The following is a 27,700-nucleotide window of genomic DNA, read 5'->3' as shown; positions in this document are numbered from 1 at the left end:
TGAAATCAAGGGGGGGCTTTCTGGTTTCCCCTGGGGGGACATGGCCCTTATGAGCCCGTGATGACAAGCAGTTAACTTCCTTCCTCTTTCCGGATACATGAAGGAACGAAGGTTTAGCGGCTTCAAACGCAGCAGAAGAAAAGCGCATCTCGCTGTTTTGAAGCCTGAGTCTGAAATTTCCCTTTTTGCTGCCAGAGTAAACTTTTGGTTGGAACTGACAGATTCTTGTTAAGCATTATATCCCCCCAAAGGTTTTCTGGGGAAGATCTTGATTCACACGCGACGCAACACCAATGGAGACATCAGAAGCAGCTGAGAAGGCAAAGAGGAACTTGCAGGTCTTTCGAGAGCAGAGAGAGCCCTTGAGAATGCTCTTTGCAGGAGTTCCCTGCCTGGCGACGGGTGACGCTGCCTGGGCTCGGAGGCGGATTGGACGCTCGCGGGGCGGGGAGGTGGACTGGGCGGGGCCTGCAGAAGTTTCCCCCGGGGCTTGAAATCAAGGGGGGGAGGCTTTCTGGTTTCCCCTGGGGGGACATGGCCCTTATGAGCCCGTGATGACAAGCAGTTAACTTCCTTCCTCTTTCCGGATACATTGAAGGAACGAAGCTTTAGCGGCTTAAAACGCAGCAGAAGAAAAGCGCATCTCGCTCTTTTGAAGCCTGAGTCTGAAATTTCCCTTTTTGCTGCCTTAGTAAAGTTTTGGATGGAACTAACAGATTCCTCTTAAGCTTTATATCTCGCCCCCCCCCTCAGGTTTTCCGGGGGGCTTCCGGGAAGATCTTGATTTACCCGCGACGCAACAACAATGGAGAGATCAGAAGAAGCAGAAAAGGCAAAGAGGAACTTGCAGATCGAGCGAGAGCAGAGAGAGCCCTTGCTAATGCTCTTGCCAGGAGTTCCCTGCCTGGCGACCGATGACGCTGCCTGGGCTCGGAGGCGGATTGGACGCTCGCAGGGCGGAGAGGTGGGGTGGGCGGGGCTTGGGCAGGAGTTTCCCCCGGGGCTGAACGGAGAAAGTCCCATTTGGGAGTCTTCGGGGGGCGAAGGAGAGAGAAGGATGGGGGGCTCCGGCGCTGCGCCTTTGGCCTTTGGGGGGCTCCTGCTGGGGTTGGGGGCGCTGGTGGTCTCCGCTTCGGAGGGGCTGGGCGTGGAGGCGCCTCCAGGTGAGCAAAGAGTCTGCAATGGAAGAAGTAAGGGGAAACTCCGCTTAGCGGGACCCCTATCATGGGAGCTCATTTGACGATGCCTCGTAGATGGTCTTCCATGATCTTAACAGGGAGTCCGTAAGTGACCGTGGAGGCCAATTCTGGATCCCCACGTCCTTCCACAGTGTGGACTGAGGTTTCCGGGCGGGAGTTGATCTCCCTTTCGTCCTGAGTTCCAGCGTATTCAAAGCCCATGACACCTTTGGGAGAGGCTGTTCTCCAGTTGGAGCGCTGGCAGGCCAGTGTTTCTCAGTTGCCGATGTTTATACTGCATTTTTAAAGCTTTGCCTTGAGACAGTCTTTAAATCTCTTTTGTTGACCACCAGCATTAAGCTTTCCGCTTTTAAGTTTGGAATGGAGTACTTGTTTTGGAAGACGATAATCAGGCATCCAAACAACATGACCAGTCCAACGAAAAAATTCCTTCCAGTAGCACCTTAAAGACCAACTAAGTTAGTTCTTGGTATGAGCTTTCGTGTGTGTGCACACTTCTTCAGATACACTGAAACAGAAGTTGCCAGATCCTTCTATATAGTGAGAAGGTGGGGAGGGGTATTACTCAGAAGGGTGGTGGGAATGGGAGATTGGCAGGTAGCTGAGATGAGCCTCTTGACGACTCTTAACGACTGCAATAGGTCTTACAGGAAAAGGGAAGGGGTGAGAAGGTGAAAAATGGCTTAGTCATGTATAATGAGATAAGAATCCAATGTCTCTGTTCAGACCAGGTCTCTCCATGGTTTTGAATTTGGTAATGAGTTGCAATTCAGCAGCTTCTCTTTCCAGTCTATTTCTGAAATTCCCACCTTCTCACTATAGAGAAGGATCTGGCAACTTCTGTTTCAGTGTATCTGAAGAAGTGTGCACACACACGAAAGCTCATACCAAGAACTAACTTAGTTGGTCTTTAAGGTGCTACTGGAAGGAATTCTTTTATTTTGACTATGGCAGACCAACACGGCTACCTATCTGTAACCAGTCCAACAAAGTTGATGTTGAAGAATCATTGCTTCAATGCTGGCGATCTTTGCTTCTTCTAGTACGGGGGGGGGGGGGGGCAAAGGGACAGGAGGGAAATGGGAAACACTCTTCCCACTGAAATAGAGCAGCTTAGAGAACGCATTTATTTATTGCTATTAATTATATCCCACTTTTCTGGAATAAAATCCTACCATAGCAGCTTACAAATAAAATTCAACTGAATTTTAATAAAACCACAGTATTGACACATTAAATAGTCTTCCTGCAGCAGAGCTGATGGCAGGCAGCCCTAAGGGATTTTTGGGTGGGGAGGGAGCACAGCTGAATTTGGCCCTGAGTGCTTCTTCACTGGCTTCTCAAAAACTTCCTCCTCTTTATTACAGTGGTACCTCTGGTTAAGAACTTAATTCGTTCTGGAGGTCCATTCTTAACCTGAAACTGTTCTTCACCTGAGGTACCACTTTAGCTAACGAGGTCTCCCGCTGCCACGGTTTCTGTTCTCATCATCCTGAAGCAAAGTTTTTAACCCGAGGTACTATTTCTGGGTTAGCGGAGTCTGTAACCTGAAGCGTCTGTAACCCGAGGTACCACTGTAGTCCATTCTCTCCCATCATTTCCAAGAGATCTCATAACCAATTATTAACTCTCTAAATGACTCCACGTAACACATAAATATACCTTTCATCTGCCCAGTCTCAAAAGTGCTTGGACCATCAGCTGTGGTGACGAATGGAATGTCGAGCCTGCTCCCTTCCAAGGCCTTTCCCAACTGGCCTGGGGGGCGGGGCCAGGCCCTCACACTCCCAGCTACAAAAGGACTCCGGCTGCAGAGCCTAGAGGGTGGGGTTGGATTCACTGGAACAAACTCTTGGGGAAGTGCTGGGGGGGTGGGTTTGCTTCCCTGTTCCAAGTGTCCAATGTGTTTTAAAATGTTCTTAAGCAGTCTGTGGTATTTTAAGTTTTCTTCTTCTTTTCTCCACTTTTGCTTTGTTGTGGATGAGATGGACATCTGGTTGGGAATTAATTTCAGTATAATTGTTGTTGCTGTTTTGTTTTTTATTGTTTTATTAGCTGTTATGTAGTTTGCGTTTTGTTTTAAGGGGCGGGGTCAGGGTTGCCTGGGAGTGGGCCTCAGGCAACTGAATGGCTGGGGCAGGTTCCACGGGGGGGGGGGGGGGATGCACTGGAACAACCAATCTCAGTGATCATGGGCAGGAGGAGGAGTTACACTAAGACCAGACCATGTCATTACCGAGGAAGCAGATTTAGTCACGGTTTGAGGACTATCCCTGCCTCCGGGTCTGGTCTTGACCGGATGGATACTGGAATCAGCAAGGGAGACCCACATGACCTGAAGGTGCTGCTGTGCAATGCCAGGTCAATGATTCATAAGACCACCGCCATCCATGTGGATGGAGGACTTGACCTGGCATATGCAACAGAGACCTGGTTGGATGAAGCAGATGGGCCTGTCCTTGCCGCTCCTTGTCCACCAGGTTTCTCTTACTCACAGCAACCCAGGTCATGTGGGCGGGGAGGGGGGGTTGCAGTGATTTTTAGGAAGTCATTAACTTGCACCAGGCGTCCTGTTGGGAATACCCAGTTTTCTGAGTGCATGTTCTGGAAGCTGGGAAATAGGGACAGTACAGGATTCCTTTTGGTGTACTGACCTCTCCACTGCACCAAGGATTCCCTGCCCAAGCTGCTTCAGGTCATGGTGGATGTTCTCCTGGAGATACCTAGTTTAGTTGTCCTAGGGGGATTTTAACATCCACGCCAACACAACCTTACAAGGGGCCGCTCTGGACTTTGTGGGAAGCTTGGCCTCCATGGGGCTGTCCCTGAATAAGTCTGGTCTAACTCATAGCCGCGGACATGCCTTATACCTGGTGTTTACCTCTATGGATGTGGGTCATCTGACACTAAGTAAAAGTGAAGCAAAAGAAGTGCCATGGTCAGATCACTTCCTGGTGCAACTGGACTTCTCCGCAACCCTTCCCCTCTGCAGGGAGGTGGGACCAATTCAGATTTTCCGCCCCCATTACTTAATGGATCCAAATGGCTTCCAGAGAGTGGTAGGGGATGTTTTATCCCATGTTGATGGCCTTTCAGGTGACCTGCCATATGCAGAGTTAACCAGGGCTATTGACTGTCTGGCTCCGAAACGCCCTCTCCGATTGCATGGAGCCCAGACAGCCCCATGGTTTTCACCAGAGCTGAGGATGATGAAATAATCGCTTAGAAGGCTAGAGCGCCGGTGGCGGAAAACTCATTTTGAATCAGAACAGACACAGGTTAGAGCTCAACGTTGAGCTTACCAAGTGGCGATAGTAACAGCGAAGCGAACTTTCTTCACCGCCTCTATTGCATCTGCAGAAAATAGTAGCAGGAGACTATTTCAGGTGGTTAGCAATTTAATGGAACCACCTTTGCCATCAGGGCCTGGTAAAGACCCCAAGATCTCCTGCAATGATTTTGCGAAGTTTTTTTGCAGATAAAGTCGTTCAGATTCGGAAGGAGGTAGACTCCACCATGGGAGCAGGGCCGGGGAGGGAGAGTGCTAGAGTCCTGTCTAGTAGAGTTGCATGGAATCAATTCCAATCTGTTACCTCCGAGGATGTGGACAGGCTGCTTGGACAAGTGAAGCCAACCACCTGTCTCCTTGATTCTTGTCCATCCTGGCTAATACAAGTGAGCTGGGAAGGGCTGGGTGATGGGCTCTGTGGGGTGGTGAATGCTTCCCTCTGTGAGGGAGCCTTCCCAGACCTGCTGAAAGAGGTGGTCATTAAACCGCTTCTTAAAAAAAAATCTTTAGACCTGGCCAATATGGCCAACTATCATCCAGTCTCAAATCTTCCATTCTTGGGCAAGGTGATTGAGTGGGTGGTTGCTGAACAACTCCAAGCACGCCTGGAGGATGCGGATCATTTGGATCCCTTCCAGTCGAGATTCAGGACACATCACGGGACTGAAACTGCCTTGGTTGCGCTGGTCGATGATCTCTGGCGGGCTAGGGACAAAGGTAAAAGCTGTTTCCTAGTTCTGCTGGATCTCTCAGCAGCTTTTGACACCATCGACCATAACATCCTTCTGGACCGTCTAGAGGGGCTGGGAGCTGGGGGCACTGTTATACAGTGGTTCCGCTCCTTTCTCCTGAGCCATGTTCAGAAAGTGGTGTTGGGAAATGAGTGTCCGAACCCTTGGCTCTCAGTTGTGGGGTGCCTCAGGGTTCCGTCCTCTCCTCCATGCTTTTCAACATCTATATGAAGCTGCCGGGAGAGATCATCAGGGGGTTTGGACTGGGTGTCCATCAATATGCAGATGATACCCAGCTCTACCTCTCTTTCAAATCAGAACCAGTGAAGGCAGTGAAGGTCCTGCGTGAGTTCCTGGAGGTGGCTGAAGGATAGATGATGGCTGATTGAGGTTGAATCCAGACAAGACAGAAGTACAGTTCTTGCGGGACAGGAGGTGGGCAGATGTGGGGGACCAGGTGCACATCCTCGGAGTCATTTTGGACTCACAGCTGTCCATGGAGGCACAGGTTAATTCTGTGTCCAGGGCAGCTGTCTACCAGCTCCATCTGGTATGCAGGCTGAGACCCTATCTGCCCACAGACTGCCTCACCAAAGGGGTGCATGCTCTAGTTATGTCCCGCTTGGACTACTGCAACTCGCTCTACGTGTGGCTACCTTTGAAGGTGACCCGGAAACTACAATTAATCCAGAATGCGGCAGCCAGTCTGGTGACTGGGAGTGGCCGCTGGGACCACATAACACCGGTCTTGAAAGACCTACGTTGGCTCCCAGTACGTTTCCGAGCACAATTCAAAGTGTTGGTGTTGACCTTTAAAGCCCTAAACTGCCTCGGCCCAGTAGACCTGAAGGAGCGTCTCCACCCCGATCGTTCAGCCCGGACACTGAGATTCAGTGCTGAGGGCCTTCTGGCGGTGGGCCTTTTTCGTAGTGGCACCCACCCTGGGGAACACCCTCCCATCAGATGTCAAAGAGATCAACAACTATCTGACAGTTAGAAGACATCTGAAGGCAGCCCTGTATAGGGAAGTTTTTAATGATTGATGTTTTATTGTATTTTTAATCTTTATTGGAAGCCGCCCAGAGTGACTGGGGAAACGCAGCCAGATAGGTGGGGTATAAAAATTAAAATAAAACTGGGTGTAGCAAGGGTTTGTGTGTGTTTTGTGGGGTTTTTTTGGAGGGGCAGGCCTTTTGTTAGGAGGGGCAGAACATCCGTTTGCTAAGTATTTTGTTTATTGATTTGGGGGGGCAGCTGCCCCTCCCCGCCCCCCTTGGGTTGCCTCCATGAAACCAGCAGCAAAACTGAGGGAAATGCCTCCCTGCTCAGGGGAACCTCAACTCCTCCCCCCTGCACCTCGTGGCAGGTCCCATCTCCCAGCCCCCCGCCCCCCTTGGGGTCCTCTGGGTGCTGAAATAGGCTCCGGCGTAGACAGGCGTCGCTTCCTGCGCTCTGGTAGGGAAAGCGAAAGTGAAACCGGGTTGTCTCCCACCCTTCTCGGCCCCTCACCCTTTTCCTGGTCTCTCTCCCACCCCCAGCATTTCTTCCTTCCGCCGTGGGGTACAAAAATGGAGAAAGGGGCGGTCCTTGAGGTGTTGTTAAACATGATAAGAAAGGACCAAGAGGTCAAAGGTATACAAGTGGGAGTTAAACACTATAAACTGAAAGCATTTGCTGATGATTTAGTATTGACCTTACAGGAGCCAGAATCTAGTACTAAAAGGGTATTGGAACTGATTCAAGAATTTGGGCAAGTAGCAGGTTTTAAGCTGAATAAAATGAAAACTAAGGTTTTAGAGAAAAAATTAACTGTAAATGAGAGAGAGAAATTTCAGGAAGAGACAGGACTAACATTGGTTAAGAAAGTGAAATATTTAGGGGTTAATATGACTGCTAAAAATGTAAATCTATTTAAGGATAATTATGAAAAATGTTGGATTGAAGTGAAAAAGGACTTAGAAATATGGTAAAATTTAAAGTTATCATTGTTAGGCCGAATTGCTGTGATAAAAATGAATGTGCTGCCAAGGATGTTGTTCTTGTTTCAAACATTACAAATTTTAGATAAGATGGATAGTTTCAAGAAGTGGCAGAAAGATATTTCCAGATTTGTTTGGCAGGGCAAGAAGCCTCGAATAAAATTTAAGATATTAACTGATGCTAAAGAAAGAGGTGGATTTGCCCTGCCAGACCTAAAACTCTATTATGAATCAGCTGCTTTTTGTTGGCTGAGAGAATGGCTACTACTTGAAAACACCGATGTGTTGGACCCAGAAGGTTTTAATAATGTATTTGGTTGGCATGCATATTTGTGGTACGATAAGGTAAAAGCGCATAAAGCGTTTAAAAATCATATTGTCAGAAAAGCATTGTTTAATGTATGGATAAGGTATAAAGATTTGCTAGAAAAGAAAACCCCAAGATGGTTGTCACCAATGGAAGCGAAGGCACAGAAAAAACTCAATATGGAGGCCAAATGGCCGAAATATTGGGAAATTCTGGAACAAGAGGGAGACAAATTGAAATTGCAGAGCTTTGAAAAACTGAAAAATAAAGTGCGAGATTGGCTCCATTATTATCAAATAATGGAGGCATATAATTTGGACAAAAAAGTTGGTTTCCAGGTGGAAAAATCAAAATTGGAAACAGAATTGCTAGATTCCAAAATTAAGAATTTGTCAAAAATGTATAACCTGCTGTTGAAATGGAACACTCAGGATGAAATGGTGAAATCAGCTATGATTAAATGGGCACAAGATGTTGGACATAATATAATGATGGCTGACTGGGAACAGTTATGGACCACAGGTATGAAATTTACGGCATGTAATACCCTAAGAGAAAACTTAATGAAAATGATTTATAGGTGGTACATGACACCAGTCAAGCTTGCAAAAATTTACCATTTGCCTGAAAATAAATGTTGGAAATGTAATGAGACTGAAGGCACATTCTTTCACCTTTGGTGGACGTGCCCAAGGATTAAGACATTCTGGGAGATGATTTATAATGAAATTAAAAAGGTATTTAAATATACCTTCTTGAAGAAACCAGAGGCCTTTCTCCTGGGCATGGTCGGCCAATTGGTGCCAAAGAAGGATAGAACTTTTTTAAAAAAAAACGATATTTATTGAAAATTACAAAAGAAAACAAAGAAGAAAAAGAAAAAGAAAAAACAAAGAAAAAACAAACCACAGTCAAACAATACAGATTAATAGAAATCAAAATCGAAAAATATCACAACACGCTCAAAAAACAAAAATATACCACAAACATTTAAAAACAAATCCAATATTCTCAAATCCTTAACCTTCTTTCTTTGACCTCCTCCTCCTCCCTTTTTTTGTATCCTAGTTATTAATTGTTGCAGCATATCCTTTCCATATTTCATAATATTCTGTCATTACTTTACCTTAATCTATTTTAATCTATCTACAAAGAAACGGAAGGCTGACTTCCTGTTTAGACCTTCCCGTTTCAGTGCCAAATTAAAATAAACTTTTAAGTCCAATTTTCCTTTCAGCTCACAAATCCTTATTTAAAATCCAATTGTCCGAAATTTAAGTACTCACGGGTGATTGTTTTAAAAGCCAAATTGTCCCAGGAAAAAGGCAGCGCTCTTTGGCAACGGCTGTGCGGCTTCACTCCATGGAAGAAGCAGTTGACTCTCAGCACCGCACCACTTCCCCCTCTTCGCTCTGGAGCCCATTAGTGGGTTCCTTTGCGGGTTGGGGGGGCCGCTAAAGGTGCCCGCCGAGTCCCATGGTCACAGGCTTCATCCGCCTGTGATTTTTGAATGGGTCCCCGCTTCGCCGTAGCGGAAAAGACCCATTTCCCGTGGAGCTGGTCCCTCCAGATCAGAGGGAGTCCGCCATTACCGATGGTGCCACCCCAGAAGAAGGATAGAACGTTTTTTATGTACACCACAACAGCAGCAAGAATACTCATTGTGAAGTATACTGGAAGACACAAGATTTGCCCACCCGGGAAGAATGGCAGATGAAGTTGATGGACTACACGGAACTGGCAGAAATGACTGGCAGGATCCGAGACCAGGGAGAGGAGTCGGTGGAAGAAGATTGGAAAAAGTTTAAAGACTATCTACAGAAATATTGTAAAAATAATGAATGTTAGAAAAATGTTGAAATGAAGTTATATGGCTTTAGTAGAAATATTATAAGGAATTAAGTACAGATAGGTTAATAGAGCATTAAAGGAAAAAATAAGGTTAGAATGAGTTAAGATAATTACAGGATAGAAAACAGAGGAAGATGGAAAGGAATTGCTGAAATAATTAACAGAAGTGGAATACAAAAAGGGAGGTGTGAGGAGGTCGTGGAAATAAGTAAATGAAAGATGGGATAATGAAATTGTTTTATTTATTTTAGTGTCTTTGTCTTGTTTTGTTAATTTGATGTGTTGTATTGTTTTGTTTTTCTTTTCTTTTCTTCTTCTTTTTTAGTGTTTTTGGAAAATATAATAAATATTATTTAAAAAAAAAACCAAAATGGGGAAAGGGGGGTTACGTTTTTGTTTCTTTTTTTAAAATGGAGTTAAGCATGGGCGTAGCCAGCGGAGCTGCCCCCCCCATAAAGTAAATAAATAAAGCAGATAGCTCGGTTCTCCCCCCCCCCGCCATAAATCCTGGCTATGCCCATGGGGTCTGGGGCCTCCACCCCACCCCCATGGCCTTACAGCCGCTCTCTCCCTTTCCTTTCCTTTCCTGCTCCTCCCTCTCCCCCCCACTCAGCCTCCCTTCCCCATGGGATCATGAGACACGAGAGAGAGAGAGAGAGAGAGAGAGAGAGAGAGAGAATGTCTCTGCCGCCCACCCCCAGAAGTTCTCGCACCCTGCCTGCAGCTGACCCTCCGTGATACCCCCTTTTCTTTCTCCCCCGCCCTCCCCCCGCAGAGCATTTTCTGCACCAGAGGAAGTCCGAGTGCCACTTCTTCAACGGGACGCAGCGGATCCACTACCTAGATAGGCACTTTTTCGACCGGCAGGAGCTCTTCTACTTTGACAGCGACCGAGGGAAGTTCGTGGCTGTGGCTGAACTGGGGGAGCCCATAGTCAAGAGATTGAACCAGGACAAGGACATCCTGCGGCGGCAGATGGCCGACGTGGATCGCTTATGCCGGAACAACTACGGGCTCGCAGAGCCCTTCGCCCAGGCCCAGCGCGGTGAGTCCAGAATCGGGGGGGGGCGTCATGGGAAACGGGCCCCCCGGGAGAACCCAAAAGGGGGGTGGACCCGGGACTTTATCCCCTCTGTTACGGAAAAATCTGGGTGCGGGGTTACTCTGCCACCCAGCTCATCGGACTAAGTCCGTGGGTCCCTGCGGAAGAAAATGAGCTCAGCCGGACGCAGGAGCAAACTGCAGAAGATCCAAGTTTATTGCGCAACAGGTTCAAGGCGAGATTGAACCCAGAGAAAGGGGTGACATGAACTTTTGAAATTTCCCTCCATATCCCAGAATACAGTGCATGAAACGTCACGAATACATTATGGGAAGGTTGGGTTTCACAAGTTACATTATGAATATACTTTACACGTCATGAATACATTATGAAAAGGTGGGATTACATTAATTAGCATTTTCGGATGAGGGAGGGGGGATATGCGGAGCGGGAAATATACATAGATACACATTTATTGAGTACCGGTGGTGGCAAGACAATGGGTCAGAGATATGCATCGTCTGCCACCTAATATTGCCTAGAGGGAAGGTTTGGCGAATTAAGAAGTTCCTGCGTACGTGACCTGCCGCTTCAGGGATTATGGAAGTAGGGATAGCATCATGGAGTCCACGGGGAACTGAGTTGAATGACACTGAGAGCGAAGAAATCGGAGTTACGGTTGATTTTATATCAATTTCTAAAGATTTCAATGATTTCAAACCCATTCTGTACTATAGGGCAAAAGCAGAAACAGAATGGATACATTGTAACAGGAGGTCCCTGGTTTCGGATCCATGCTTCTGCAGGACGAATGCATGGCTGTGATTGGCTAAAGCGGGGCCATAGGAATAAGCGGGGCCTCGGATGTTCCTAGAAGGAAGGGGGAAAGGAGCCCCCCCCCTTCCGTTCCGTATCAGTCCCCCATTCGGAGATAGATTTGCATTAAAGTTCTGTAAGAACTTGCAAATCTTTTCTCCGCACCCTAAATCTCGGTGAATGGGATGTGTGGCTTTATGCAAACCTGAAAGGGACTTGCAAGCCATGCCTCTTACGGTCATTTGCAAGTATAGCAGTGCAGGTAGCTGCATATAGGGTATTATATAAAGAACACCTCTTGTATTTTGTTGCTAAATTACTTGTGGCATTCTCAATAGTGTTTTATGCTTTACACCTAGCAGGAAGGTCTAATTGACTGAAAAATGCAGTTGGTGTTTTGTCCTTCGCCATTTTTGTGTATTTCTCAGGTGTCAAGCTAGCTCTTCTGTGGTCTCACACTGACATAGTGCTACAGCAACACATCCTGTCTGTTGAATCCCCTCGGGGCTTTCATTTAACCATGTTGCCTGGCATTCACCATAGCTGGCACAGGTTTGGGCATCTCGTGAGGGAGATGTCTTCGCCTTGGCCTTTAGCTATGGGATTTTATTATAGGCTGTGGTTTTGCACGCATGGGGGTTGCTCACTTGCACTTAAAGGACCAAAAGGCTAATTGCAGCCTGGATACACGTGCCCAATTCAAACTGAGTCCAATTTGAATTTATCTTGCCCCATGGTTCTCAACTCTTCAAACCAATCTGTTAAAAGAAAACCATTCTTAACAAAGGCAGTTGTCCAAATAAGTCAATTTAACTCTATAAGGGATCATTCCTGCTAAACCAAAGCATATGCACCTTCATGTACCTGGTGTTTTATGGATCCAGAAGCTTGTCCTTGGCAAAATGAGGTTTAACACATTTTAAAATGGATAGGGAAAGTTGGCAGGGTGCCAGGTGGAACAATTAAATGTGGTTATAAGTTGATCTAAACATTGGACTACACAATAGTGTGAGCTATTAGAAAGTATAAAATGCATGAGAATTCTCCATTGGCGTGTAAGCAATAAGACATAAAACATTAAAACAATTTCACACAAAAATTGCCCCCCTTTGTGGAAATCACACTGTCAGACACATTTCAACATTCTTACATAATAACACATAATACAAAACAAACTAATTAAATATCAGTTACATATCTTGACACAATTGTGATCTTTTATGCATGTATCTTTTGAATCCTGGAGCACAGTCTTAAGGTTCAAAAGTGAGAAAATGTCCTTGCAATTCAACTCCTCCCCTTAGCCATGAGGGGTTGTTGCTGCTTTTCATCATTGCACATCTGTAGAAGTGATATCCTGTAAGGGGCAGGGTTTTGGGGCTTAAAGACAGTTAGAAAAGGGAGGGGGCAAAAGGCGAAAAGGATGTCCTTCGGTTTCTGATGGAAGTTGCAAATAATAAAATCTTAGCGAATTAAGCGTTTCATTCATCCCAATATTATTATCACATTTTCCTATAACTACTGTTATTATCTGCCAAGTTTGTTTGCTTTCCTTCACTTTGGAGGGAAAGAGAACTGTAAAAAAAATACAAGGTTAAAATAATAATGAAACACACACAATGACTTATGAGGAACGAAAAATAAATAAATGCTAAGACACACAATTTTAAGAAATCTGAAGTAACAATGAAAATAAAAGAGTGTTTCTTGATGTGACAACATCGGCTAGAATGTTAATAGGACAATACTGGAAAATGACTTAATACCAAGGAAAAAATGAATGGCAATTTAAAGTTGTGCAAGTACCTTGCACTAGCCAAAATGACAGAATTAATAAGAAATGCTCAGGCAAAAAGGTAAACAAATACCATTCCACAAACAATGTTTGGTTGTGCTTCGATTAACTTCATAGACATCATGGAGAAACGGATTAAATAAATGAAAACAGATTATTTGTAACTTTAAAAAAAGTGTCAAAGCCACAAAGAGATGGAAGTCACTAATATAGCAGGGATTCAGACGTGTTTCACAGAACAGAAAGAAAGTTGCTGTGGGAGGAAAAAGGGACAAACACTTTGTTATCGGGGTTCACATAGCCTGTTAAAAGGGAAAATTATTTCATGTGAGAAGCCTGTCAGGAAATGCTGTTCCTAAAATTCCCATTGAGGGGGGAATGCTTTGATATTTACCTGTGAAAAGAATTTGGCATGTTAAGATTTGGAACCTGGAAAGCTCTTGACTTTTGATGGGCTAGTGTTTTTTTTTTTTTTTTTTTTTTTTGTAGCCTTTTGTCTTAAGTAGCCCCTGGAGCAAAGACAGATTAAGGGTGATTTCCCTCAATGGTTCCGACTTTTCTTTTACATTTGGAAGAAACCTCCTCTCCCTCCTTACAGTCCCCCCCCCCGTCCTCTCTCTCTCTCTCTCTTCTTTAGCTGATCTAGCCTCTGTGCATGTGCAGAGTTCATGTCTCAGCAAACCTTTTGTACTATTGAAAATGTTGCATCCTTTGGCTAAATTAACATTTGAATAAGGGAAGGGAAGGGTATGGAGTAGATTTTGAAAACAGGGTTTGATTTTAAACAAAAAAGAGAAACTCAGCAATTTAAGTATTCACCAAAGCTAGCGATTTCAGCCCAAGCGAACGAGACTGCTTCCTTTATGTACAGGAAAGGGCTAATATCCCTCTGGCCATTCGCGGAACAATCAACCGCTCTCTTATTTATGAGTAAAAATGGCCAGAGAGTTAGAATTCATAGGAATTTTTTTTTTTTTTTTAAACATTCTCAGTCATTTCGGCCTTACCATTTGCAGACAAATGGATTGGTCAAGGCTAATTCTACTTGATTATCCATTTGTATGTGCTTAAACTTTGAGTAGACTTTTAAGTCTGATTTTTGTAAATAATAGACAAAATGATAAACATTGTAATCACTTAAATGCCTGATATCACCAGTTCTGCTTCAAACATCATGGCTTTCACCTCTCATCACACCTTTTAAAAAAACAAAGAGCCAACCTGGGCTGAATTTCAACTCATCAGCCACAAATTGGGAAAGTTGAAAGGGACCTGGGGTCATCTAGTCCAACCCTAAAATACAGGGTTCATAGCAAGATTTGTACTACCAGAAACACACACATACCTATAAAAATTATCTTTAAAGGAAGATTGAAGTTAACATTTTTCCTAAGATAGGGAGAGGATCTTTTATAAAGCAAAGTTAATTCAATTGATATAATCACTCACAAATAATTACAACAGCCATAGATTTGACAATTTTGTTGAACTTGCAGAGCAATAGTAAGCCTAATCTATGCCCCCCCCTTGCAGTTTCCTTTAAAGGAAGCTTACTCAGGAGTAAATTTACCTGGCACAGAATAAGAAGGAGAAGGGGGAAAAAAAACCCTGAAAGAGACAGAATGAAACAAGGGGGGGGCATTTTCTAAGAAAAGAGGCCAGGAAGTCTTATAGAGACTGATATCAGGAGCCTTACAATAACTCTTCTGTCCAACCAAATCAAAGTTAAAACTGGACTCAGATATTTTTCTTAGAAGGAACACCATACTTTCATAGGCATATGCTTAATGAAATACATACACTGCATTTTAGCTTGAGAGAGCAGTTGGCTCAACTAGGCTTTTGCAGCAGAAACATTAGGTTATCAGCACCTTCCAAAATAAGACTGTAGACTCACAATCTCAAAAGTTGGGGCAAAGCAAGGGGTGGGGTAAACATTTGCACACTTCATTCTCATTTTCTCTTATTTAGGACTGCTAAGATCCAGCATGGCTTCCTTAGATTTAAATTTTGAAGCAAGCTTGCAGTTTAAACTATGCACACTTAAGAAAGGCAGTCTGCCAGAGACAGAAGGAACAGACAACACACATAACGGACAACATGTAAACATACATATTCTCATATATGTATTAACAGACAACACACATAACAGACAACATGTAAACATATATTTTCTCATCCTTTAGTTGGTTATTGCAAGGAGATGGGCCACTACCTTTGGCTTCATTAAGTGAAATTAGTAGGAAGGTCCCACATGGTTTTATGAGCCTCCTTGCCTCTTCAAACACACCACCAGGTAATCAGACTGGTAGGGCTCACAACGCTTGGTTGACTGGGTACCCCTTTATAGATGCATGCGTTGCTGTTGTTGCTTTTTTGCTTTTTCCTTTTGGGGGGGGTTTCTGGGATAGAGAAGGGGAAAAAAGAGGGGTTGATTAGGATTGGTATGTCTAGGGGTTTGGTATGCTTAGTACAGGGACGTATAGTATTTCCTATTTCCTTATTTCCTATAACCTGGGGTCTCTTTCCACTCTGCCGGTTCTGCCCAATTCCTCATGGGCTATCCCTCCTGGCAACCTCCTACCTATCATCACATCTCAGGAAAAGGGGCTCTACTGGACGCCCGCGCCATGCAGTGCCAGATCGGGTGGTCCCTGGATAGAATTTCGAACTGAAAATCCCCCTTGCTTTTGGAAGCGGGCTCACGCACGGTTACGTGGCACCGACCAGTGCGGCTGGGATTGGGATAGAAAGCCAGACCCCTTCCTGCCCCCTCCGTAAGGGCGCTCGGGAAGTTCGGAAAGAGAGCTCCAACCCCTTGCTTTCAACTGGGATGCCCGTTGCGGAAAGTCGGCTGTCTTTCCAAGCCGGGTCTCACCGTCTTACTTTCGGACTCCCAATTGGTGCGGCTGGCTGGAGATTTTAAGGAAAAGAGATAGAGCTCAGAACCCCCCTTTCGGGTTGAGCAGCGGTCCACGGTCTCTCTCACTAACCGGACCAAGAGAAAGGCAAGAAGGAGCGATAGAGAGGAGGGCAGAGAATTCAGTTGCCAGGAGATTCCACCCCCTTCCCACCAGTGCACTGGATTTTCCTTTTTCCTTATACTCACGCGTCTTCTATGATGATCCCGGGATCGATGAATAAGCCGGCTGGATCCCTCTTTTGCTCCCCGGCTGAACTCCTAGGGCTTTCGATTACCGCCCGGAAGATGGCTGCGGGTCCAAAAGGATCTTCCCAGGCAAAATGGCCCGGAGCCGGCTGAAGATTTCGGGGCCCCCAGTCAGCAGCTCGGGAGAACCGCAAGCCCCACGTTGGGCGCCAACTGTTACGGAAAAATCTGGGTGCGGGGTTACTCTGCCACCCAGCTCATCGGACTAAGTCCGTGGGTCCCTGCGGAAGAAAATGAGCTCAGCCGGACGCAGGAGCAAACTGCAGAAGATCCAAGTTTATTGCGCAACAGGTTCAAGGCGAGATTGAACCCAGAGAAAGGGGTGACATGAACTTTTGAAATTTCCCTCCATATCCCAGAATACAGTGCATGAAACGTCACGAATACATTATGGGAAGGTTGGGTTTCACAAGTTACATCATGAATATACTTTACACGTCATGAATACATTATGAAAAGGTGGGATTACATTAATTAGCATTTTCGGATGAGGGAGGGGGGATATGCGGAGCGGGAAATATACATAGATACACATTTATTGAGTACCGGTGGTGGCAAGACAATGGGTCAGAGATATGCATCGTCTGCCACCTAATATTGCCTAGAGGGAAGGTTTGGCGAATTAAGAAGTTCCTGCGTACGTGACCTGCCGCTTCAGGGATTATGGAAGTAGGGATAGCATCATGGAGTCCACGGGGAACTGAGTTGAATGACACTGAGAGCGAAGAAATCGGAGTTACGGTTGATTTTATATCAATTTCTAAAGATTTCAATGATTTCAAACCCATTCTGTACTATAGGGCAAAAGCAGAAACAGAATGGATACATTGTAACAGGAGGTCCCTGGTTTCGGATCCATGCTTCTGCAGGACGAATGCATGGCTGTGATTGGCTAAAGCGGGGCCATAGGAATAAGCGGGGCCTCGGATGTTCCTAGAAGGAAGGGGGAAAGGAGCCCCCCCCCTTCCGTTCCGTATCACCTCGAAGCCCCTGTCGCTGCTGCCCCTCCTTGGCCCCCTCCCCTCCCGCTTTTCAGAGAGATAAAGGGGCCTTTCCTGACGCCCCACTCCAGAGGCAGAGGCAGGAGGAGTTTCTGTGGTCGCTGGAGACGTCATAAACTATTTCGTGTATTGAAATGTGGAGGGTGTTTATCTTAGTTTATTTATTATTATTTACATTTGCATCTCACCCTGTACCCATAGGGCTCAGGGCAGTTTGCAACTCAAAATTGCAGTGTTATTATTATTTTTTATTAATAATAATAATATTTATACACCACCCAACTGGTTGGGTTTCCCCAGCCACTCTGGGCAGCTCCCAACAGAATGAAAAGCGCAATAGAACAACAAACATTAAAAACTTCCCTAAACTTCATTTACTGCAGATTCATTCCCACCATTCCCCCCCCCCCCCCAGGAGCTCGAGATGGTGTGCTATATGATTCTCCCTCTCCTCATTCCATCCCCACAACACCCCTGTAAGGGAGGCTGTGCTGAGGGGCAGGGGCTGGAATACCATCACTTCCATTGGCCTTGTTATTTGCAGTGCTTTCTAAGGCCCATTCGACTTCACTCTCCAGGATGTCTGCCTCAAGGTCAGCAACCACACTACCTGGGGTGTACGAGACATCCATATCTTTCTGGTATAATTCCTCTGTGTATTCTTGCCACCTCTTCTTGATGTCTTCTGCTTCAGTTAGGTCTTTACCACTTTTGTCCTTTATTATGGTTATTATTATTATTATTTCTTTGTACGAAATGTTCCTTTCATATTTCCGATTTTCTTGATCAGATCTCTGGTTCTTCCCATTCTGTTGTTTTCCTCTATTTCTTTGCATTGCTCGTTTAAGAAGGTCTTCTTGTCTCTCCGTGCTATTCTTTGAAAATCTGCATTCAATTTCCTGTATCTTTCACTATCTCCCTCGCATTTTGCTTGCCTTCTCTCCCCCGCTATTTGTAAGGCCTTGTTGGACAGCCACTTTGCTTTCTTGCATTTCCTTTTCATTGGGAACATCCTTCTTTGGTGTCATTTCTAGAAGGTTTTGTAAGTCTTCATAGAATTGGTCAATTTCAGTTTCTTCAGCACCAGTAGTTGTTGTGTAAACTTGGATTACTGTGATGTTAAAAGGTCTGCCTTGGATTCGTATCGAGATCATTCTATCATTTTTGAGATTGCATCCCAGTACAGCTTTCGCCACTCTTTTGTTGACTATGAGGGCCACTCCATTTCTTCTATGGGATTCTTGCCTGCAGTAGTAGATATGATGGTCAGCCGAACTGAATTCTCCCATTCTCGTTCATTTTAGTTCACTGATGCCCAGGATGTCAATATTTATTCTTGCCATCTCATTTTTGTCCACATCCAACTTACCAAGGTTCATGGTTCTTAAATTCCAGGTTCCTTTGCAATATTTTTCTTTACAGCATTGGACTTTCCTTTCGCTTCCAGGCATATCCGCAACTGAGCGTCCTTTTGGCTTTAGCCCAGCTGCTTCATCAGCTCCGAATCTACTTGTCCTTGTCCTCCGCTCTTCCTTAGTAGCATGTTGGACGCCTTCCGACCTGAGGGGCTCATCTTCCAGCGTCATAACTTTTATATGCCTGTTGTCTTTGTCCATGGAGTTTTCTTGGCAGGGATACTGGAGTGGCTTGCCGGTTCCTGCTCCAGGTGGATCACGTTTAATAATAATAATAATAAATTTTATTTATATCCCGCCCTCCCCAGCCGAAGCCAGGCTCAGGGCGGCTAACAACAATAAAACAGTACAAAAGTACAACATAAACAACATTCTAAAATCATTCATTGTAAAAATTAATTAATTCAAGCCACTAGCAACCATTGGGCCAGAGCTCTGCGAAGATTGCCGAGGGAGGGAGTCAGGCTGTGCCCTGGCCAAAGGCCTGGTGGAACAGCTCTGTCTTGCAGGCCCTGCGGAAGGATGTCAAGTCCCGCAGGGCCCTGGTCTCTTGTGACAGAGTGTTCCACCAGATCGGAGCCACAGCCGAAAAAGCCCTGGCTCTAGTTGAGGCCAGCCTAACTTCTCTGTGGCCTGGGACCTTCAAGATGTTTTTATTTGAAGACCGTAGGTTTCTCTGTGGGGCATACCAGGAGAGGCGGTCCCGTAGGTACGAGGGTCCTAGGCCATATAGGGCTTTAAAGGTTAAAACCAGCACCTTAAACCTGATCCTGTACTCCACCGGGAGCCAGTGCAGCTGGTATAGCACCGGGTGAATGTGATCTCGCAGCGAAGACCTCGTAAGGAGTCTCGCTGCAGCATTCTGCACCCGCTGGAGTTTCTGGGTCAGTCTCAAGGGCAGCCCCACGTAGAGCGAGTTACAATAATCCAGTCTGGAGGTGACCGTCGCGTGGATCACAGTGGCTAGGTCAGGGCGAGAGAGGTAAGGAGCCAACTGCTTAGCTTGGCGGAGATGGAAAAATGCCGCCTTTGTTATAGCTGCAATCTGCGCCTCCATGGAAAGGGAGGTGTCGAAGATTACACCCAAACTCTTAACGGACGGTGCTGGCACTAATTGCGCCCCCGCAAGAGATGGGAGCTGCCCCCCCCCAATCCCATATCGCCCCGTCCCAGCCACAGGACCTCTGTCTTCGAAGGATTTAGCTTCAACCGGCTCCCACGTAACCATCCAGCCACAGCTTCCAAACATCTGGTCAGTGTGTCTGGGGCCGAGTCAGGATGGCCATCCATCAACAGATAGAGTTGGGTGTCATCGGCATACTGATGACAACCCAGCCCAAAACTCCGAACAAGCTGGGCGAGGGGGCGCATAAAGATGTTGAAAAGCATCGGGGAGAGTATCGCACCCTGAGGTACTCCACACACCAAGGAGTGGCGCGATGACAATTCCCCCCCAAGCGCCACCCTCTGTCCCCGACCAGAGAGAAACGAGCGCAGCCATTGAAGGACTGTGCCCTGGATCCCCACGTCGGCAAGGCGGTGGTCCAGAAGTTCGTGATCGACCATGTCGAAAGCTGCTGATAGATCTAGAAGAATCAGCAGCCCCGACCCGCCTCGATCCAGCTGTCTACGAAGGTCATCTGTTAGGGCGACCAGAGCCGTCTCGGTCCCATGACCAGCGCGGAAGCCGGACTGGAATGGATCCAGAGCCGATGTTTCATCCAGAAACCCACCAAGCTGTTCAGCAACCGCTCTCTCAATCACCTTACCCAGGAACGGAAGATTCGAAACCGGGCGGTAATTGGATAGATCTAAAGGATCTAATGATGTTTTCTTTAAGAGCGGGCGCACCACTGCCTCCTTCAGTTCCCCTGGGAATGTCCCCGTGCCAAGGGACAAATTGATGATATCCCCCAGGAGGGCCCGCACCTCGTCTGGACACGCTCTAATCAGCCAAGACGGGCACGGGTCGAGAGGACAGGTGGTGGGCTTTCCAGCTCGGAGGAGTCTGTCCACATCGGCTGGGGATATCTGGTCGAAGTGGTCCAATACTGGACCCGAGGACAGTCGAGGGGCCTCCAGTTCCTTTATTGTATCCAAATTGGCAGGGAGGTCATGGCGGAGCGACAAGACCTTCTCCGCAAAAAAGCTCGCAAATGCCTCACAGCCGTGTGTCAATTTGTTATTTAAATTTGGCTGTCCCTCAAGGGACGTTAAAGACCTGATTATACTAAATAATTGCGCTGGGCGAGAGCTAGCGGATGCAATGGAGGCCGAGAAGTATGACTTCTTAGCAGCCTTCACCGCCATCTCGTAGGTTTTCATAAAAGCCCTATAAGATGTTCTTGAGGCTCTGTCACGGGCACCCCGCCATACTCGCTCTAGCCGTCTGAGGTGCCGCTTCATTTTCCGGAGCTCCTCGGTAAACCAGGGAGCCCGGTTTCTGCGGGGTCGCAGAGGGCGCTTAGGTGCGATCTCATCGATGGCTGCCAGGAGCTGGGCATTCCAGCCCTCAACAAGCTCAGTCAATGAGTCGCCAGGGGGAGCAAGGTCCCGCAAGGCTTGGCGGAATCTCTCAGGGTCCATCAGCCTCTGCGGGCGAGCCCAAATTGGCTCGCCACCTAAGCAGGGTGGGGGTGGAAAGTCAATCCTGGCTTTCAGAGCATAGTGATCAGACCATGGCACCTTCGTCGAAGGAGACATGATCACATCTATACCGACGCCAAAGATCAAATCCAGCGTGTGGCCTGCTTGATGTGTGGGGCCCGAAACAAACTGGGAGAGCCCTAGTGTCGCCATGGAAGACACCAGGTCCAGAGCCTGTGAGGAGGGAGTGGCATCAGCATGGATGTTGAAGTCCCCCAATACCAATAGGTTAGGGAACTCCAAGGCCCAGCCGGCCACCGCCTCCAATAGGCCTGACAGGGTGGCTGCTGGTGCGCTAGGTGGGCGGTACACCAGCCAGACAGCCAAGCTCTCCTCGGAGCCCCACACTAGGCCAACACATTCAATGCCGGGGATCGATGGCGATGGTAGAGCCCTGAAAGGACAATCTTCCCGGATTAATAATGCCACCCCTCCCCCCCGGCCCACAGTCTGCGACTGGTGGAGGACGGAGAAACCCGGGGGCGCCATCTCTCGTAAGGTAACTGTTGCCCCTTCGCGCACCCAGGTCTCCGTCACACAAGCCAGGTCGACCCCCTGCAAGATAAAGAAATCTCGCAGGGTGGCGGTTTTATTGCCTATAGACCTGGCATTGCACAGCACCAGTGACGGAGGTGAGTAATCCTTGCTCACCCTACCCTCGTCCCTCGGGATGGGGCGCAGATTGGAAAGGGTACGAGCATATCCATATCTCGATCCCCTTCGCCTGTAACATCTGCCCCCACCGCCATACCTCCCTCGCCCCTCCACGGTAGCAATCCCAGGCCTCATAGTGGCCTCCATTGATGGCAATTAATATTATTCTTTCGCAGCCTAGAACAATAAAACCTTAAAACAAAAAAAACAAAAAAACAAAAACAACCCAGAAAACAATAAAACAATACAAACAAAAACTGCAAAAATTACAAATTCATCAAAATCTAACAAATTCCCCCGCCCACCCAAACATCCATCCCACCCCCATATATAGAATCGAAAGGGAAAGGGAAATATTAAAAAACAAAAACAAAACAAAACATGTTAAAAAGAGCTCTGCACTCCTCCGGGTCCTCCTGGGCAGTAGCAGCATCAATGGCAACAACCATCCTTGTGAGGCCCCACCCTGGGCCAGATAGTAAGTGGCAGGAGCAGTCCTTGTGAGGCCTGTCAGGCCCTCCCTGGGCCAGGTGGTAAGTGGCAAGAAGGAGCAGGGCCCTCAGGCACTCACCACAGGGGAGTCTTCCTGGGCAGCAGAGCAGTCCTTGTGAGGCCCCAGGCCCCGCCCCAAGCCAGATGGTAAGTGGCAAGAGCACTCCACTATGACCTGTCTATCCTTGGTGGCCCTGCACGGCAGAGATCATAGCTTCTCTGAGCTGTTAAAGCCCCTTCACCACGGCAAGGAGAGAACCTTGTTTGGCAGGAAACAAATAAGGGACAAACTTCCGAGATTTCCAGAACTAAGAAATGAGACAGAAGGATAGAAAGTGCCCTGGGAAGGGGGGGGCATCCTAAGGACCCCCAGGGAGTAGCAGTTCCCTGTTTGTGGAATGCCCAGCTTGACCACTGAGGAAACTGGGCTGATTTGGGGGGGGCAGGTCAGAAATCCCACTGGTGAGAGTGGGAAGTTGGGGTCTGGGAACATAAGATTTACTGATGCCCCAAGGCTGAAACTAGGCTTTCTGTCACCCGGGGCAAAGACCCAGTTTTCACACACACACACACACACACCACGTGCATTTGCGTACATACACAGACACACACACACACACACACCGCACAACTTGACACATTTGTTCATAAAGGGCATAAAAGTAGTTTGAAATAAGCTGGAGAAGAGATAGTCTCTCCAAATAGTAAACTTGTCTGTGTGTGTATCTGGCTTTCATTCAATCTTAAGTAGATCTTTTCAGAGTGTAGTAGATCATCTGAGGAATTCTAAGCAATATCATGACTGTATGTAATAGAAATAGAAATAAAATCATGGAAACTGTGATAATGATCAGGCACAACCAGAGAGTAAGTCCTATTGAACTGAGTGGGACTTACTTCTGAGAAAAAACGCCTAAGATTACAGTATAAGTCTGCAGAATCTTTACACAGTTATCTCTTGAGTAAGCTCCATTGAATTCAGTGGTACTTCTGAGTAGTAAAGATTTGCAGTTTAAGGCACTAAAGAATAAAATAAAAGAAGAAATACTCCACAAGCTTCCTTCAAAAATTGCTGGCTGCTGAACCATTGCAATTAAAGAATTTAAAGTGGATTTCCTACATTTTCCTTCCAGATTACAGAAAGGGATAATTACAAAGTGCTTTGTATGTCAGCATCACATTTCTTTCATTGCAGGAATTTTATTTTCAGTATAAAGAAGACTCAGTTTTTGAAGCTGATTGTAGGCAGCAGTGCCCTCTTTATGTATTCACATGGTTGTAAACATGTATGTTGTCCTCTTGATTCAAACACACAAAGAGAGAGAGAACACACAAGCACCACTTTTAATTTAATTTATGTTGAGGGAAACAAGAGAGAGAGAGAGAGAGAGAGAGAGAGAGAGAGAGAGAGAGAGAGAGAAAGAAAGAAAGAAAGAAAGAAAGAAAGAAAGAAAGAAAGAAAGAAAGGAAAGAAAGAAAGAAAGAAAACTTTCCCTTTTCAGCTTTTCTTGGAGAACAACCTTCTCCAGGATTTCTCTTTCACACACAGTTCCAAAAACAGCTTGGGAGGGAAAGGGGAAAGAGGTTTTCCAGGTTTTCCTGCTTCCCTTTGTAAATTAGCATCACTCTGGTCCTCAGCAGATGCTGGAGTCAAGGTGGCACCCCTCTAAAGGCTTCACGCAGGGCTGAGACCCTGGCTACTCCCGTTAACTGGACTGTTCACTGGGATGGTGGGAGAGGATCCCTCCTTCCCCTCTCCTCCCTCTCCTCCCTCCCTTGAAGCCTCTAGGTCCCTCCCTCCCTCTGACCTTCCTTGCCTCCCTCCCACAGTCCAGCCCAAGGTGAAGATCACCCGCTCAGACAACTATGGATCTTCACCACACAACACTCTGCTGATTTGCAAGGTGAGCCGCTTCTTCCCTGTGGAGATCGAGATCAAGTGGTTCAAGAACGGGAAGGAGGAACCCAAAGTGTGGACCACAGATCGTCTTGAGAATGGGGACTGGACCTTCAATATTGAGGTGATACTGGAGACAAATCCAGAACGTGGAGACGTCTACACCTGCCAGGTGGAGCACGCCAGCTTCGAAGGCCCCGTCACGGTGAAATGGGGTAGGACGCCTTGCCAGCCCTGACCCACCACTGCCCAAGGGAGTGGGGGGCATTCCTAGGGGGCTAGATGGGTTGCTCCCCCACTAATGGCTTTTTCTTTCTTCAGAGCCACAGTCAGACTCTGCCAGGAGCAAGATGTGGACGGGGATTGTGGGGATTGTGCTGGGGCTGGTCTTTGGGGCCACTGGACTCGCCCTTTACCTGAAAAACAAGAAAGGTGAGGGTGGGGTGTGCCAGGGGAGAGGGAGGGCTGGGTGTGGGGCTGGATTGGGCTCTGGGCTCTCCTCCTCTTCTTAGGCAGAGGCTCTGGAGAGGGTTCTAGCCAACATATGAGGGAGAAATTCAAAAGCATCTCTGGCTCTGAAGCCTTTGAGCAGAGTAAGGACACAGACGTTTTGCAGCTTCCTGGTCCCAGCACTAGTAATTAGGAATTAAATTTGGGATTGGATGACCTCCCCCTCTTCATCCCACATTGCAGAGAATGAAACATACATCTACAGAGAAATGGAAGGAAATGTTTACTTACATTTTATTGCAGGCAGAATACACAGTATAAAATAGTATGCCAACTAATACTGCTAAGTTGCAATAAAATAAAAATTGGTAGTCTTAGCTAAGATGGTAGAGAGTTGAGCTTTGGAGAGGAAGGAAGTATTAACGAATATGTTCCTATTGTTCTCTCCCTGCCCTGTGCAAACAAGAGGATATGACCTGACAGAATGCGGTCTAGGATTTTTACAGGAGATTCTGTGTGCCTTAACCCTTGCTTATCTAGCAAATAGGAAATTTTATTTTATGACTGGAGTATCATTTTATCACATAAACGGCTCCAGGGCTAGAATTACCTGCAGGGCAACTGGGCAATGCTGACCCCAAAAGAGGCAGCTAAGGGAAGATGGGAGGGTTTGTGTGGTGGGGGCATTGGGTAATGGGAAAGAGATTAGTTGGCAAGATGTTCTCCAGGGTCATTTCTGTATCGGGAAGGAAATATTTATTTCCTACAAAGACTCTTCTTTCACCCCCTTATACTCCTTAGGACAGAATGAGGGGGGGGGGGAGTTCCTAGCTGTGCCTGGAGTGTGTCATCTTGATCTTGGGGGGGGGGTGTTCCCAGAGAAGCTATTTCAGGGGATATCTGATGCTGACTGAATCTTTCTATTCTTTATTTTCTCTCCCAGGGCAAGCTGTTCCTCAGCCTGCAGGTAACTTTCCTCTCTGCTCTTCCATCCTCCTCCTCCTCCCCCAACCCCCTTCTCCTGGCTGCTTGCTGTGCCCCCACCATGGCTTCCTTGTAGAACAGAGGGGAGGGGCTTTCTATGGATCAATCCATCCCCTGATGCAGACACTCCAATATCATGTCCTGGAAGGGGGTCTCCAGGGGAATGTCCCATCTGGGAGACAGTCAAGCAAAGTTGAAGGCCAAGTGGGGAGACCAGGGCTGGTGTTTGGCCACATTTGGTCCAGGTTCCGTGGTTCCCCATTTCTGATCTAGACAGATCTCCTTGGTCTCTTCTGAAGCTCCTCTTCTCCACTGCCAAAGCCAGCCAAGTCTCCCTCCCTCTGCCTCCTTCCCTCCTCAGAGCCCCCCCTGCCAGGCCCATAACTGGAGGCGATGGGAATTGTAGTTCACAATATCTGATGGCCGCTCTATGGAGTGTCCCCCCAATCTTGCCAGGGATTCTTCTACCCCTTTCTCCCCGTTCCTCACCCCACAGTGATAGGTTGTCTCTCTCTTCTCTGCCTGCAGGACTCATCAGTTAGACTTCGCTGCTCCATCAGGATCCGGGGATGTGGAGAAGCTCTGTTCTTCCTGCCAGTTGCCCTCTGTCCATGCTCAGAGGTGGAAATCTCCTTGGAAGGTGGATGAAAGGAGTCACAGATCAAGAACAACAGTGTCCACCCCTCCCCCACCTCTGTTGCTTGCTTGTGATTTGGGGAAAGTTTCTTTTTCTGTTTCCCTTTCCGCTTGTGGATTGCAAGTTATGGCAACCTGATTCCTTCTTTGCACCTCTCTGCTAGAGAATTTGTGCCTTGAATCTCCTGGAGGAGCCTGAGCTGTCCCTGAAAACGACCATGAATCTGGTCAGACTGCCAGGACTGGTCCTTCAAGCCCTGATGGGGAGCCTTACAACTGAATTGGGGAGGTTTCTCATGTGGCCTCCCAAATCTCTCCATGTGGCCCCTGGGACTCTCCCCAGCCTTGTGTCGCCCCTTCCTTTAGACTCTTTGCCTGGCTGGGATTTGTCCTTCTACTCCAATCATGTTTCTTGCTTGCCTTGACGGAGGATGGAGAGGGGAGGGTGAGCTAGTGCAGAGACTGGTCTCCTGTGAAAACTTCACACTGGCCTTTGATGCTCTGCTCCTGCCCACCAATGGTGTGTGGCCCCCAGAAGGTTCCCCAGAAGAGAACGTGGCCCTTGGGCTGGAGAAGGTTCCCCACACCCAATTCCTTTGTTGCTCTCCTTGCTGTGGACTAAGATGGCTCCCCCCCTCCCAGCTGCCCCTTGGGTGACCTGGGAACACAGGGTCACTGGAAACTGCCTTAGACCGAGTCCATCTGGCTTAGCAGTGTCCGCACTAGGTCTGGTCCCACATGCCCACACTGACTGGCAGTGGCTCAATTGATGTTTCAGAGAGCGAGTCTTTCTAGCCCTTCTTGGACGTTCTGGGGACTGAACCTTCTACACTCCAAGCAGCTGCCCTTCCATGTACGATACTTAAAGTGCAGTAAACCAGCAATGCATGCTTTCCTGGAAAGGCACATGATGGGATCTGGAGCTCACAGAATTTCCCCGTAAGTTTTCCTCCTCGTAAACTTTGACTCACTTTCAGCAAGCCCCTTCTCGGAAGGACCTGCCTTCTGGAGAAAATAGCCAGAGTCAAAGACCCGTTTCCCCTTGTTGCAAATTAGTCCCAACAACTTCCTCGTGATCCAAGTGGGCATTACCCAACTATTGATACACTCCACCCCAATCTTTGAGTGAGGTTCCAGGGGTCCAGGAAATGAGGAGCAGCGAAAACTCTGGTGTCTTTAGGTTATATGGTTTATTGACACATATATACATCCTGAGCCTATGCTGGGCTCACAGCATGAAAACCCCAAGAGGTCCCTAGCCAAAGCAGATTTGGATTCAGACAGACACCAGCCATGTTCCGAAACTCTCCTTCCAGCTTGCTGCTGACAGACTGAAACCTCCCCCCC

At 47.2% G+C, this 27,700-nt stretch overlaps 1 protein-coding gene and 3 long non-coding RNA genes across 4 annotated transcripts in view; 1 reads left to right on the top strand and 3 right to left on the bottom strand.

Moving 5' to 3' along the window:
• LOC310702107 overlaps positions 1–27,700 on the bottom strand; it is a 281,230-nt gene that overhangs the window by 185,936 nt on the left and 67,594 nt on the right. The window lies entirely within an intron of this gene.
• LOC310702064 overlaps positions 1–27,700 on the bottom strand; it is a 51,512-nt gene that overhangs the window by 22,657 nt on the left and 1,155 nt on the right. The window lies entirely within an intron of this gene.
• LOC310701789 (H-2 class II histocompatibility antigen, E-S beta chain-like) lies at positions 791–27,700 on the top strand. The gene is made up of 6 exons (XM_083493173.1): positions 791–1,163; positions 10,132–10,401; positions 24,217–24,498; positions 24,605–24,715; positions 25,677–25,700; positions 26,246–27,700. The coding sequence occupies exons 1-6, from the start codon at positions 806–808 to the stop codon at positions 26,257–26,259; spliced, it is 1,059 nt and encodes a 352-aa protein (XP_083349299.1). The 5' UTR covers positions 791–805; the 3' UTR covers positions 26,260–27,700.
• Positions 6,806–9,664, bottom strand: LOC310702269. Its single transcript, XR_014523421.1, has 3 exons — positions 9,164–9,664; positions 8,041–8,324; positions 6,806–7,678 (listed from the first exon to the last, which is right to left on the bottom strand). It is a non-coding gene; the product is annotated as an uncharacterized lncRNA (long non-coding RNA).

The sequence above is a fragment of the Podarcis liolepis genome (genome assembly GCF_965112155.1).
Source record: "Podarcis liolepis genome assembly, chromosome: 2".
In the NCBI taxonomy this organism is placed as follows: Eukaryota; Metazoa; Chordata; class Lepidosauria; order Squamata; family Lacertidae; genus Podarcis; species Podarcis liolepis.
This window is presented reverse-complemented; position numbering and strand designations above follow the sequence as displayed.